The sequence below is a fragment of the Odontesthes bonariensis genome, chromosome 4, assembly GCF_027942865.1.
Source record: "Odontesthes bonariensis isolate fOdoBon6 chromosome 4, fOdoBon6.hap1, whole genome shotgun sequence".
In the NCBI taxonomy this organism is placed as follows: Eukaryota; Metazoa; Chordata; class Actinopteri; order Atheriniformes; family Atherinopsidae; genus Odontesthes; species Odontesthes bonariensis.
In genome coordinates, this window is record NC_134509.1 from 27,286,572 (window position 1) to 27,299,869 (window position 13,298).

The 13,298-nt window shown below is 36.8% G+C and overlaps 1 protein-coding gene across 1 annotated transcript in view; it reads left to right on the forward strand.

Annotated features, from left to right (window-relative positions):
• The window catches only part of LOC142378842 (complement C3-like), a 29,392-nt gene extending 16,094 nt beyond the window's left edge, over nucleotides 1–13,298 (forward strand). Inside the window, exons 22-43 of the mRNA XM_075463768.1 lie at nucleotides 832–1,044; nucleotides 2,875–2,932; nucleotides 3,033–3,122; nucleotides 3,411–3,617; nucleotides 3,814–3,889; nucleotides 4,082–4,241; nucleotides 4,385–4,480; nucleotides 4,773–4,923; nucleotides 5,012–5,097; nucleotides 5,232–5,309; nucleotides 5,437–5,592; nucleotides 5,757–5,819; nucleotides 8,479–8,560; nucleotides 8,728–8,776; nucleotides 9,298–9,388; nucleotides 9,488–9,577; nucleotides 10,053–10,155; nucleotides 10,323–10,412; nucleotides 12,003–12,095; nucleotides 12,179–12,262; nucleotides 12,705–12,843; nucleotides 13,154–13,298. Coding sequence (XP_075319883.1) covers nucleotides 832–1,044; nucleotides 2,875–2,932; nucleotides 3,033–3,122; nucleotides 3,411–3,617; nucleotides 3,814–3,889; nucleotides 4,082–4,241; nucleotides 4,385–4,480; nucleotides 4,773–4,923; nucleotides 5,012–5,097; nucleotides 5,232–5,309; nucleotides 5,437–5,592; nucleotides 5,757–5,819; nucleotides 8,479–8,560; nucleotides 8,728–8,776; nucleotides 9,298–9,388; nucleotides 9,488–9,577; nucleotides 10,053–10,155; nucleotides 10,323–10,412; nucleotides 12,003–12,095; nucleotides 12,179–12,262; nucleotides 12,705–12,843; nucleotides 13,154–13,298 — 2,400 coding nt within the window. The remainder of the gene's footprint in view (nucleotides 1–831; nucleotides 1,045–2,874; nucleotides 2,933–3,032; nucleotides 3,123–3,410; nucleotides 3,618–3,813; nucleotides 3,890–4,081; nucleotides 4,242–4,384; nucleotides 4,481–4,772; nucleotides 4,924–5,011; nucleotides 5,098–5,231; nucleotides 5,310–5,436; nucleotides 5,593–5,756; nucleotides 5,820–8,478; nucleotides 8,561–8,727; nucleotides 8,777–9,297; nucleotides 9,389–9,487; nucleotides 9,578–10,052; nucleotides 10,156–10,322; nucleotides 10,413–12,002; nucleotides 12,096–12,178; nucleotides 12,263–12,704; nucleotides 12,844–13,153) is intronic.

A 13,298-nucleotide genomic window follows, 5' to 3' on the forward strand; every position in this document is an offset into this window, starting at 1 on the left:
TGTGGCATTGAGTCGTAGGCTAGATTTGTATGTTTGATCTTACAGTCTTGACTGACAGTTCTGTAGATTAGTAGCTGGTGTTTAGCTCCTCTGGTGTTACTCCCAATTCCCCTCTGTGCCCCGCTTAAGTATTGAACCATACACCAACTCATCTTATCTGCTATGATGCCTGACAAGAGCTTCCATGTTCTGCAGAGGCAGGTTATTGGCCAGTAGTTGGGTGGAACCAACCCGTTCTGGTGTTCTTTCATGATCAGCACTGTCTGACCTTAGGTTAACAACCTTATATATCCCATCTTACTTGGATTGCTGGAATAGTAGCAATCCAACAATGTGAAATTCTCCACTCTATTCCATGAATGCCTTGTAGCAGTAGCCGACTTACCATCTGAAGGTCCTGCTGACACCTTGTCAATCCGTTCGATGTTTGAGCCAGCATGGCTTCAGTTCTATATTTCTCATAGTCCTCATGTTTCTCTTATATTAGTACCGAGGTTGCTGGTGGCGACAAAACTATTTGCAAAATAATAATTACAAAACTCTTTTTTTTCTTTCATCCTCAAAAATGTTTTATTTAATTTTAGATTTTTTTTTGTCTTCTTTGTAAGGATCAGTCATTATTTAAAATAACAAAACTCGCTACTCGCTGTTCCTTGAGTTTGCACTTTGTCAAGGTAGATTATGAGATTTTACATAATTTCATATACTCAATGCACCATTGTCCGAGGGTAAACATCCGCATATTATTACCATAACATTTTGCCTGTAATTTGTATTTGTGTAAAAGTCATCCATGTTTGTGTCCACCTCCCCATCTTTACTCATTTGAAGGTACGTGTGGAGCTCAAAGAAGACAGCAGTGCTTGCAGTGCAGCTTATAAGAAAGGGTGGTTTCAGCAGGAGGTTCAAGTTGGGCCCGAAACTACAAGATCTGTACCATTTATCATTATACCTATGAAGAGTCCGGAACTCTCCATTGAGATCAAAGCATCTGTTAAAAACTCATACCGTAATGATGGAATCAAAAAGACTCTTCGCGTGGTGGTAAGAAGAATGGATGTTCTCTTATGATTGTGGTGTGCTATTTTGCGGCAGTAAAATGACCCAGCAATTTAATCCTCTTTTAATATTTAGTCAGACAACTGACTTGGAAACATCAGTTTTATATAAACTGTGTGTGTGTACATAAAAGGGCCATGGATAATCAATATGTATGTATTTATTTACAAAATGATTATCCATCCTGACTTAATAATCACGCTCCAAATATATGTTCTAAATGCACCTCAAAGGGATATTTTTTAATACTCTTATCAAAATAGGGCCAGACAAATATGCTTGCTTTATGAAAATGCACATGACATTTATTGTTGCAAAAAATCCCAAACAAATTGTCCTGAATAGTTATATCCAGAGTGTTCTTTAGAATTCTCAAAAAAATTTATGCTGAAAGCTCATCATGGTAAACTCAAGCCCAACAAGCAAAACAGAGGGGCATAATGTCTTCTTTGTAAAATCTTATTTGTAACAGTTTCACATGTGTGACATTCACAAAGGGGGAATTATCTTACGTATTGTAACTGTGTCTAACCTTGACGCAGGTAAAGTTGTCAAGACGTTTTGTTGCAAACTACTCTCTATGAGTGTGGTCTCATAGAGAGGGAGTGCAGATCTTTGTATCAGCCGTGTGTTTTGCTAGCAAGCAATATTTAAGATCAGACATACTCCAGTGAGAACTCAATTCACATCGACTGTTCTGAGAGATAACGTTGATTTGTCAAGAGATCCATCTGTCAGGAATTTGAAAATTAACTTTTTTCTTATCTATTTTACTTTCCACAAGGTTAAACTATATTCACTATAGTTTCCTGCACTATGGGTCGACCAAGGTCGTATTCACAGAATGCGTCTATATTAATCTTACATCTAAATTTTCATTAACTGGTTTTTAAAGCGTTACTTTTGACAGCCCCAACATTTATATGACAAAGCCAGAATTCAACTTCAGAAAGCATGAGACATTAGTTTCTCACATCAATTAGCCACCACACAGAGCCTAACCCCCCTAAGAATCTTGAAATTTTGAAATACAATAATTCCACAAAAGTTGGACCTGAAGTTTAGAATGTAAATACTGTAACACAAAATGTAGTGACTTGCAGATCTCATAAATCAAAATGATATTCACAATAGATCATGATAAACTTATCAAATCTTGAAAGCGAATTGTTTTACCAATGTCATGAAAGATATTTGCACATCTTAAATTTGATGGCAACAACATATCTCAGAAAGTTGGGACAGGGGCAACAAAAGGCTAGAAAGATAGATGGCACTAAAAAAAAGCTGGTCAAATGTGTTGCAGCTAATTCTGTTAACTGGCATATCTGTAACACAATTTGGTATAGAAAGAGCATTTTTTGGAGAGACAGTCTCTCAGAGGTAAAGATGGAGGATCAGCAATAACATTGTCTTTGAATTGTGGAGCAATTACAGAATAATGTTCCTGAATATATAATTACAAAGACTTTGAATATTCCTCCATCTGCAGTACAAAATATCATCAAAAGACTGGAGAATCTGGAGACAGCTATATTTTTTCATGAAATGGGAAAACATCTCACTTTCAACATCTGATATATCTTTTGAGGACGACATTTGCAAATCATTGCAATCTGTTTTAATTCAAGTTATACACAGTGTCTTAATGTTTTGGAAATTCGGGTTGTAAATACAGTGACAGTGCATGACATTAGCAAAATATAGTGCATATTTTCTAAGGATTTTTGTGGCACTGGCGGCTTTTTATTTTGAGTTATTTTTAGTTTCTTGACAGGAAGTGGACTATTTGTTTGTTAACTACTGTCTTTCCAGCCCCCAGGTGTACTGGTAAAATCTCCATTTGATATAACACTGGACCCTGGCAGGAAAGGTAAACTTAAGTTTACCTCTTAAGATGCCACAATAAGTTAAATTCAGTAATGTCTCATTTTATTTTTCGAAGCATGCTTTCTCACTGTCTCCTTCCTCAGGTGGTAAACAAGTGGAGACTATCAAAAGTGAAATAAACCCCCTTGATTTGGTTCCTAACACACCTTCAAGCACACTAGTCTCTTTGACAGGTGAGACCAAGATACAAAGTTTAAACCATAAACATTACAGTGACTTGTTTACTACTTGTAAAGTGGTTGAATATGCCAGGCGTGCCCATTAATACATCTGCCCCATGATATTTAACAGACCTGAAACCTAGCTGGACACAGTTGGCCATATAAAACATGGAGATAGGCAGTACAGATAACTTGGACATTCTCTGGACAACATACTTTGATCATGTGTGCTCAAACCATTTGTTTTTGTTGCATAAAATGATCTCAAAGCTTGTGCGGACTTTATATCTGTTCACACAGGAATAGAGCAGATGAGTTCACTGTTTGAGTACGGCATCAGTGGGGAGTCCATGGGATCTCTGATCCAAGAGCCCGACGGCTGTGGAGAGCAGAACATGATTGGCATGACTCTGCCTGTCATTGCAACCTCATATTTGGACAAAACCAACCGGTGGGAAGATGTAGGGTTTGAGAAGCGCGACAAAGCCTTAGGACACATTAAATCTGGTAAGCTTGTGCAGATGTCTTTATAAGCACAGATACTATAATGTGTATGCTATCTGAATACTGAGAAAATATTGCACTAAAAAGGTAAACTTACATCAACATTTAATTCTCCTTAAACTAGCAACTAGTGTCCAGTTGCTCATATGTTTAAGGAAACAATGGTAAAGTAAAATATTTTTCTGGTTGTTTTGTCCAGGTTTTAACAAAGAACTTGCATTTCGGAAAAATGATGGATCCTTTACTATTTTTCAATCATGGCAAAGCACCACCTGGTGAGGCACACAAACATTGTACATAGGTATTGCTCATCGTCCTTTACTCTGAGTTATGGCGAGATAGTAAATTCAATATTTTATGGACTGTCCATGTAGAAAATGAACCCTAAGGCAAATGATAAATGACTTAATCAGTTTTCTTTTCAACACTTCACTGTGCTATAACTCTACTTTTTTCTCCACCAAAAGGTTGACTGCATATGTTACCAAGGTGTTCTCAATAGCCTATAGTCTCGTGGTAATTGATAGAAGTGTGATCTGCGATGCCGTCAAGTTTCTCATTCTTAACACTCAGCAACCTGATGGGGTTTTTGTGGAAATCGGAAGTGTGTATGAAAAACACATGATTGTAAGTGAATGTATTTTAGTAATATCAGTTCTTAATTTAGGTCCAAAAGTTCTCATAACATATTTAAACATCATATGTATATGTAAAGAAAGAGAGAGAGGTGTAACATATATTTGTTTATATGTCAATGTATGTGTGTGTAGGGTGATGTGGGCGGTGTAGATTCAGATGCTTCAATGACAGCTTTCTGCCTGATTGCCATGCAGGAGTCACAAACATTATGTTCTTCTTCTGTTAATGTAAGTAACCCATCAACACATTGTGTCTTTCTGCTGCCCTCTTTTCTTTATGCCATTGTTTGCACAGAAGTGCTTTATAATTAACAGTGTTCACGATTGGACTTAACCTACTGAAATATTGGGGTGGAAAAGGTTATCTTTATAATCTCATTGTAGTCAGATATTCAGTCAGAATAATTAGGATAAGCTGCCCTAAGGATCACAATGGGAGCTGTAGCTTCACCATTTATAGCTTACACAGGATTTATTGTCAACGTTTTCCTCTTATAAAGTATCTTTGTCTTCTGCACAGAGTTTGCCAAACAGTATACAGAAAGCAACGTCCTACCTGGAGAGGCGCCTCCCCCAGTTAACCAATCCTTATGCTGTTGCAATGACATCATATGCCCTGGCAAATGAAAATAAACTGAAGAAGGAGATTCTCTTCAAGTTTGCTGCCCAAGGTTCTCACATAATACTTCTAAAAATGGAAAATGATCAAATCAAGTCAGTGTATGATGGATATAAGTACACTGTATGTGTCCTCAACAGACAGATCCCACTGGCCTGTGGAGAAGGGAGACATTTTCACACTGGAGGCCACAGCTTATGCTCTCCTTGCACTTGTCAAGGCTGAGGTCAGCGTTTGTTTGACTACATTTGTCTCTAGGTTAATCTCGAGCATTCAAAAGGCGTCTTAGTTGATGAAATATACTCAGGCTACAATGAATATGTTCTTATTTTAAGTTTTTGTTGCCTTTTTTTGTTAAAGGACTTTGAAAATGCAAAATCTGTAGTGAGATGGCTCAGCCAAAGGCAAAAGGTGGGAGGAGGCTATGGATCAACTCAGGTAACATCTAACTCTCTCTCTATGAATATGGTTTTGTGCGAATGTGAATCATGATTTTAAAATTCAGATTTTCAGTTTTATGTCAGAAAATTGCGAATTGAGCTTTTGCTTCTGTCTCCGTCTTAAGGCGACTATAATGGTGTATCAGGCAGTAGCAGCTTACTGGACCAATGCAAGAGAACCACCATATAATATGAATGTTGACATATTATTACCAGGCAAGTCACTGCTGGACAAGTACAAAATTAACCAGCAAAATCACTATCAAGCAAGAACGGATAAGGTGAGAAAATGTGTTATCTGAAATCATCAGTTGTATATATATTCACTTAAAATGATCTTCTAATCAATAATAATTGTGTGTGATAAATGTGTGTATATCTTTATATGTATTGCATTTGTATGTATTTGTGTATGTAAACAACTGTCCAATTTAAATCGCAACAGTTCCAAGGTATAAACAAGGATATACAACTGACTGCTACAGGAACAGGAGAAGCAGTTTTCAAGGTGAGTATGATGCAGTTTGGTTTTTTATGTTATTGGCCAGTGTGTACAGTCGCAGATATATACGATCCTACTGTAGGCTAATGGTAGTTTCACAGCAATGCATCCTCATAACATGGCTGTAGAGTGCTGTAGGACACAGGTTGATTGTACCTAGCAGAGCAAGTCTATTTGTTATATCTCATTTAGAATCCAGCGTTATTTAGATTGTTATGTAATTAAGTAACCTTCTAACTTTAACTGCTATCGCTTGCCTCATTTATGAAAAACAATGTTTCTACCTGCCATTTAGATGATTCTGGTTTTGTTCCCTCAAATTTTAAAATTGGTGCAATAACTTTCATACATGTGAAACCCAGTGCGGACCCCAAAATTGACCTAATTTTTGTCTAATTTTACATTGGTCATTTCTCATTAAAATACTTTAAATACATAGCTGTGGGTAAGCTTTGATAGGTAATTCAAGCCTTTTCGAAATAAAACAGTCCAGATTGATACTGCAGGCAGAGCTCTAGCAACAAAAACATGCAAAAATTCTCCAGAAATCAGAATCTGTCCACCCTTTTGGAGAAAAACACTATAAGGCACCGGGAGAGCATTTCATTTGCTCCGGACACAGAGGCAAGAGCCAATGTTAAAACTACATAGTTTCAGCGGGATTGCAACAACACTTTTTGACTGGTTCTTTGGCCATTAGTTTAGGCCCTATCCAAACAATAGTCGTTTAATCCTGAGACTGTTGCAATTGCCGTGTCGAGTGCTTCAGTACAATAGTGTTCTAACCCCACGCATTTAAGTTTTATTTTGGATTTATTTCAGATTTTATTTCGAATTTATTTTATTTTTCACAGCTGCCTCTGCTATTCCTGCTCTTCTCAGGTGTACCCAATGTAGTTTTACATCATTTGTAATGTGATGTATATCTTGTATAACAAATTGTAAATAACAACACGTTTATTCGTGTCCCTGCCCTCTCTTTCCTCATTTGTTCTTTTTCGCGGGGGTGCTGCACAGCCGCGGGGCCTTTAAAAATTGAACATTCTAAATGTGACGTCACGAGCGAACAAAGCTACCAAAGCGAATTCTCAAGCGAAGCTTCTCCAGCTACCTCCGCTACCAGGTAGCGTAGGTTGCCCTTGGTGTACACGCAGCATTAGGGAAGTAAAGGTTGGGAATTGTGTGGTTGGGGTTTTTCCTCTGCTAATTTTCTTGGTTCTTTTGGTTCTAATTTAAATCTCAGGGGTCTTGCTTCTTTGTACATTTTCTCAAAAATAGAAAAGGGAGAAAAGAGGTCTGTCTTTATCACAAAGACATTCAGAAAACACATAGGATATATATATATATATATTTTTTTTTTTTCCTTTATTTAGCCAGGATTGTCCCATTGAGACTAAGAGTCTCTTCTGCCAGGGAGTCCTGGTCAAAATGGCAGCTTACATACAGTTCCAGACGCAGACAGACACAAAACATATAATAAGGAAAATAAACTTACAAAAAATACATTAAGAGAGAAAATAATAATGATAAACTTAGGCCTACATAAAACATAGCATCAGATCAAGGTTATGTGGTGTATGTTTAAAAACAATGACATTCCTCTGTGTAAACAGCATTAATTTCCCTCTTAAAAGTCTCCAAAGAGGGCAGAGAATCCATACACAATATATTCTGCAACTCATTCCATAGGTGAGGAGCATAAAAAGAAAAGTCTGTCTTCCCTAATTCAGTACGAGGAGTGCAAGACTGAAGTAACAACTTCTGTGAGGAACGTGTACCATAAGATGAAGTGCGAAGAGTCAATAAATTACAGATATAATGGGGAAGTTTACCCAACAATGCCTTAGCAATAAAAAGTATCATGGCCATTGGACTTTAGAGTATAGATCACAATGGTGAGTTCTTGAGGGGGCACCTGTTACAAATCGCAATGCAGAATGATAAACTGCGTCCAGCTTCTTGAGGAAGCATAAGGGCGCATGCATATAAATTGTATCACCATAATCCAACACTGAGAGAAAAGTACTCTGGACCAGCCTTTTTCTTGCTAAAAATGAAAAACATTTTTTCATACGAAAATAAAAACCAACCTTAGGCCTTAGCTTTCTTAAAAGATTATTGATATGCACTTCAAATGTGAGCTTTTGGTCTAACCAAATACCAAGATATTTGTAAGAAATAACCCGCTCCAGGAAGGTACCATCAAGTGTTGTTAAGTTACCATCAGGACATGCTCTTGATCGTGTGAAAATCATATACTTCGTTTTATTTGTGTTAAGTGCTAATTTTAACTGCAATAATGCATTTTGAATGGATATGAAGGACGTTTGTAAAGAATCCAAGGCATCTTGCACTGAGGTACTAACAGTGCATATAATGGTATCATCTGCATATAGATGTACCTTAGCTGGATTTAGGCCCTTACCTATATCATTAATATACAGAGAAAACAAGATAAATGGCATCTGTCTTCATGAGTGTGAATGTGTGTGTTCAACAGGTGCCAATGGGTTAAAGGCGGAGGAGTAATTTTGTGTATTTCATGTATTTACATGACAATAAAGTCATAATCTAAAGATAGTGGGTGTTGGCATCAAATAGAGCCCTCTTTTGGGCCTTGACAATGTTCCTACTCAATTAAGTTGGATTTTTGTTTGTTTCATAGATGGTGTCACTGTATTATGCTCTCCCAGAAAAAACTAAAAGTGATTGTAAGATGTTTGACCTGAACCTGGAGCTTATCCCAGGTAATTGTGCCCTTTTCTGTTCCTTTTGCTTCCAATCTGTTGATGTTGGTTTCTGTTATAGTGATTTTTTTTGCTTCCTTACATTAGTATGTCATGTTTATATTTTGCTGTTCTGAGGGGTGGGGTAGAGCTTAAACAAAACTCATTCAATATTTTTACTTCTACAGAGAAAATCACAGATGGTGAGAAAACATTCAAGCTGACAATAAAGGTTTTGTAAGTACCATCAACAATTCTAATGTCATATGTGGCAATGTTCAGTAATGGACCCTTTCTCTCATAAAAACTATCAGGGTTTGGAAAAAAAACTATGACAAGAGCTTTGTTTATCTTTAAGTGGTTCTTTTAATTGAGTATTAACAAAGTATGTACTGATCAGCTGTTAAATCGGCTCAGACCCAACAGCAAAATTCTCCACAGATACATAAATTCCAAATTGTAGCAAGGGTGGCAATTGGAATTTCACGTTACCATCTCTTGACACAATATTTAATTTCTACACAGGGCATTTCAGATTGATCTTTTTTCCCTGTCTTTGAATCTGGCCGTATTTTGTCTTTATTCACCATTCTTCTGTTTACCATGGTCAACATTAATGCAGGCTGAAAATAATTACCTTTCCCCTGTTACCAGTTTCCTCAGGGATAAAATCATGTGTAGAACATTCATAATCTTTATAAAGGCTTTGTACTTTCTTTCTAGACTTTATCTTTTCTATCATTTGTTTCTGTGTGCAGGTATAAAAATACAGAACGCAGTGCATCTATGACAATCTTGGATATTGGTTTACCGACGGGCTACACTTTTAACAAAAATGACCTGGAATCGGTAAGACATGCATACAAACCTATAGTCTACAGGTTCACACTATTTTCAAACTGAGCATATTTGTATTAACCTGTAATTTTAAACTCTTTTTGCATGTAGTTGTCTTCAGGACATGCTCCCATTATCTCAAATTATGAGACAGACCAAGCTCTCTCAGAAAAAGGTTCTCTCATCATTTACCTTAAAAAGGTAAGACTTTTACTATGGCGCCCTTTTTCAAATTTAAATGCAGTCCTCTGGTGAATGGTCCAAAGTGAGACTGTCCTACAAAAACAGCTATGTGTGGTAAATGCAAGAAAAGTAGAAGACTGAGAGCTGTCAGGTAGGGCTTACATTCACCCAAACAAATCTTAAACATGGTAGCCGGTACAACAAAAGCTTGTCTCTTATTTGGGGAGACAGTTTGCATACTGTCCACTTGAGTGTTGACTTACATGGAACCAAAGTTTTAAGTGAAACATGACTTATTTATACTGCTGTTGTCAACAAACAGAGCTCAAGGTGTGTTTGCTTCCATAATTTGGTCACCTAGTTAGGGACTCAACATATTCATTTACAGATATTAGTTGTGGAAACTGACATTAACATTGATGTTACAAAACATTCATGCCTGCAGAAATTCTATTCTCCACACTTAGTGTACCTTTGTTGTCCCCCTCTACAGGTTTCTAACACACGGCCTGAGGAGATCTCTTTCAGAATTGAACAGGAAATGAAAGTGGGTGTCTTGCAACCAGCTGCCGTGTCGATCTATGAATACTATAACAGTAAGTCTCTCAATGTATTTTACTTAAACTTATTCAATGATCAAAAATACATTAAAAAAAATTCTCTTGCTTCTTCTAAAATTTAGATAACTTTCTAATGTACATGTGTTATGAGTCTTCTCTAATTCTTACTAAATATTAAATTATTCTTTTCTTTCTTGTTACAGAGAAACGTTGTGTGAAATTTTATCGCCCTGAGAGAGGTAGTGGAGAGCTCCTGATCCTTTCTGTAGATGATGTACGTGTTTGCGCTGAAGGTAATATGATTACTTAATCTTCCAAAGAATGCATTTGTGATTTATGAACTTATTAAAGAAGTGCCTTGGCATTTTGTACAGTACTCTGAATCTTATACACGATGAAAACAAAAGTCACTATTTTAAAAGAAAGGAGCCAAATCAACAGCTGCAGAAAGTTTGATTTTAGGATCAGTGAAGGTCAAAGGCTTGGACTCCATGGCATACATTAACAAAATGCACCTGTGGACCGCTTGATGTGACATCAGCTACGAGGACTAAAACAGCACACAGACTTACACTTTTAAATGAACAAGAACTGCGTTTATTGTGGATACCTTCAGAATTTGTCTGGGTTTAGAGAAAGACTGTGTTTCGAATTATGGTCTGAAATAATCCAAGGAGGTGTGGTAAACTCGGTTACCACACCTGGATAGCGGATAGAGATTAAACACTGAGCTGGCCATAAGCAGTTTGCCAGACAGAGGTTGTTTTGATCAAAGAAATGGCTGGACAGGGAAAAAATATGTTTTATTAGACCAATATGTTGCTGTTTTATAGATACAAACTTGATTTGAACTGTTGACATAATGGGATAGTAAAGTTTACTTAAAAAACTTCAGTGCACAATTTTTAGTTAGCCCTCAACAAGAAAGAAAAAAAAAGATACTTTAAAATGGGTGTAATAATAGGCCTGAAGCCCTAACTAATTTGGTTATTCTCTCTTGGCCTGTGAACTGTCCTTGCAATAGCCTCAAAAGACAGAAAAGGATCAGATACGTTGACACTGGCGAATTGTGATCAAACTAGGATACTCAAGGCAAGGCACGTTTATTTTTAGAGCACAATTCGTACACAAGGCAATTCAAAGTGCTTACTTTAAAAGTACTTCAACGTACTTAGTGTTGCAAGAGAGAGGTGGGATAAGCTACTCTACTGGTGGTTCAATAGAACTTGTCTTGAGCCCTCAACTTGAAGAGGAAAAAAAAAACGGTGTATTAGTGGAAGCCTTTTTGATTTTACCTGCTCCATTCACCTTTCCTTATCCACATCTCCTAAAGATGAATTGAAAACAGCAATGGAAACCAAGCTAATTTATAAATATAAACTAAACTATATATCAAACTCTCACATCAACCCCAAACTCATAAGCATCTTGGAGGCGAGAGCTTTTTCCCTCTGTGAATTTACAGTGAACTGGGCTGAACTCTCATTCCTGTTGTCAGTTGGAGCAACATGCCTCAGTCACTGAGACAACCAATAGGATGTGTTTTTTTATTTCAGTGTTAAGGAGGAATCTGACAAAAAGTAATTAAACTGTTAAGCAAGAGTGGCTGTTTTCTGGAGAGACATCACTACGACTGGAAAACACGATAACATCTAAGTTCCAATGCTCCTTTATCCAGTTATGAGCTTAAAAAAAAAGACAGTCTAGAGCTCTATGTGATTAAAGTATTTTTATACCTCTTAATATGTCAGTTTTTCTTCCCTTGTATTTAAAATAGCGTGGAACATTGAGCATATTACTGGGTATCAGTAACATTCGGATTTGCTCTGCCATCTGAGTCATCAGATGTGTATTTTTGTTTTCTGTCCAATCTTTATTTCCAGAGAGCTGCACTAAGCAGAAAAAGGAGAACATCGACAATGAACAGCGCGCTACAAAAGCTTGTGAATCCACAGCAACTAGCAAAATAGACTTTGGTAAGAGTGTGTGTGAATGTGTGAATGAGTAAGTAAGAAAGAAAGGCCAGAGAGTTAACAGTCTTCAACTTTTCTCCTTTCAGTTTACAAAGTGAGAGTGGAACATTTTAAAGCCGAAGAAAACACTGACATGTACTCTATCCGGATATTGGAGGTCATTAAAGTTGGTGGGTCTAATCTCCTTTTTGCTACAGAGATTACAGTCCCGGAAACAGCAAAAAAAAAAAAAAAGTTGTCCACATGATAGTAGTGTTTTCTTTTGTTGTTGTTGTTGTTAGTGTAACTTTGTAGTTTACATTATATTGTTCTCTAAGAGTTGTGATCAGTAAGGATGTTTGGCATTTATGTACTCGGAGATGACTAAAACTTTCAAATCATCTGTCAAGGCAGCAATTTTAAAAGTTATAACAATAATGTAGCAATATTTCAGATTGTGTTATAATCCAGAGGATGCCTTAGTTTTTTTTTTTTTTTTTTTTTTTACTATTAATGGATACATTTATAAATAGTGCTTTTGCGATTAAAACAGTGATACATGTAACCTTTTGTCATGCATTTTATGGTGGTCTTCTAAGCTCTCTTCCTCATATAATTTTTTTTCAATTACAGGAACTAAGGATCCGGCTCCAGGAGGCAAACTTCGCAGATTCATCAGTTATCAGCACTGCAGAGATGCTTTGGATCTGAAAGAAACCAAAACCTACCTGATCATGGGATCATCATCTGATATTTACAAAGACGGCGATTCGTAAGTTTGCTGTGTGCTGTAAGACCGCTTTATAAACCTCTGGTTTTGGTTTCATGTTGCTGCAGCAGTAGGACAGGTGAAAAGAAAGTTGGTAAGACTATTGTTCATGATAAATGTCTACAAAAAGACACATGAATTTTAAGGTCAAGAAATAGCTGTTTTACACAGAATTATATAAATTACACCACACACATTATTGTTCACTATTATCTACTTTAACATTTTATGTATTCCAATTCCTATATGGTATACACTGTAGAATACCTTGCCTCGTAAAAATTTGAAGTATTTTTCATTTTTCTGTGTTCAGATTCCAGTATCTGCTTGGTGAGAATACCTGGGTGGAGTACTGGCCAGCAAGAGAAGAGTGTCAAAATGAGAAATATCGACCTACGTGTTTGGGCATGGAGCTACTGATAAGGCGGCTTGATAGCTTTGGATGTGAGATGAAGTGA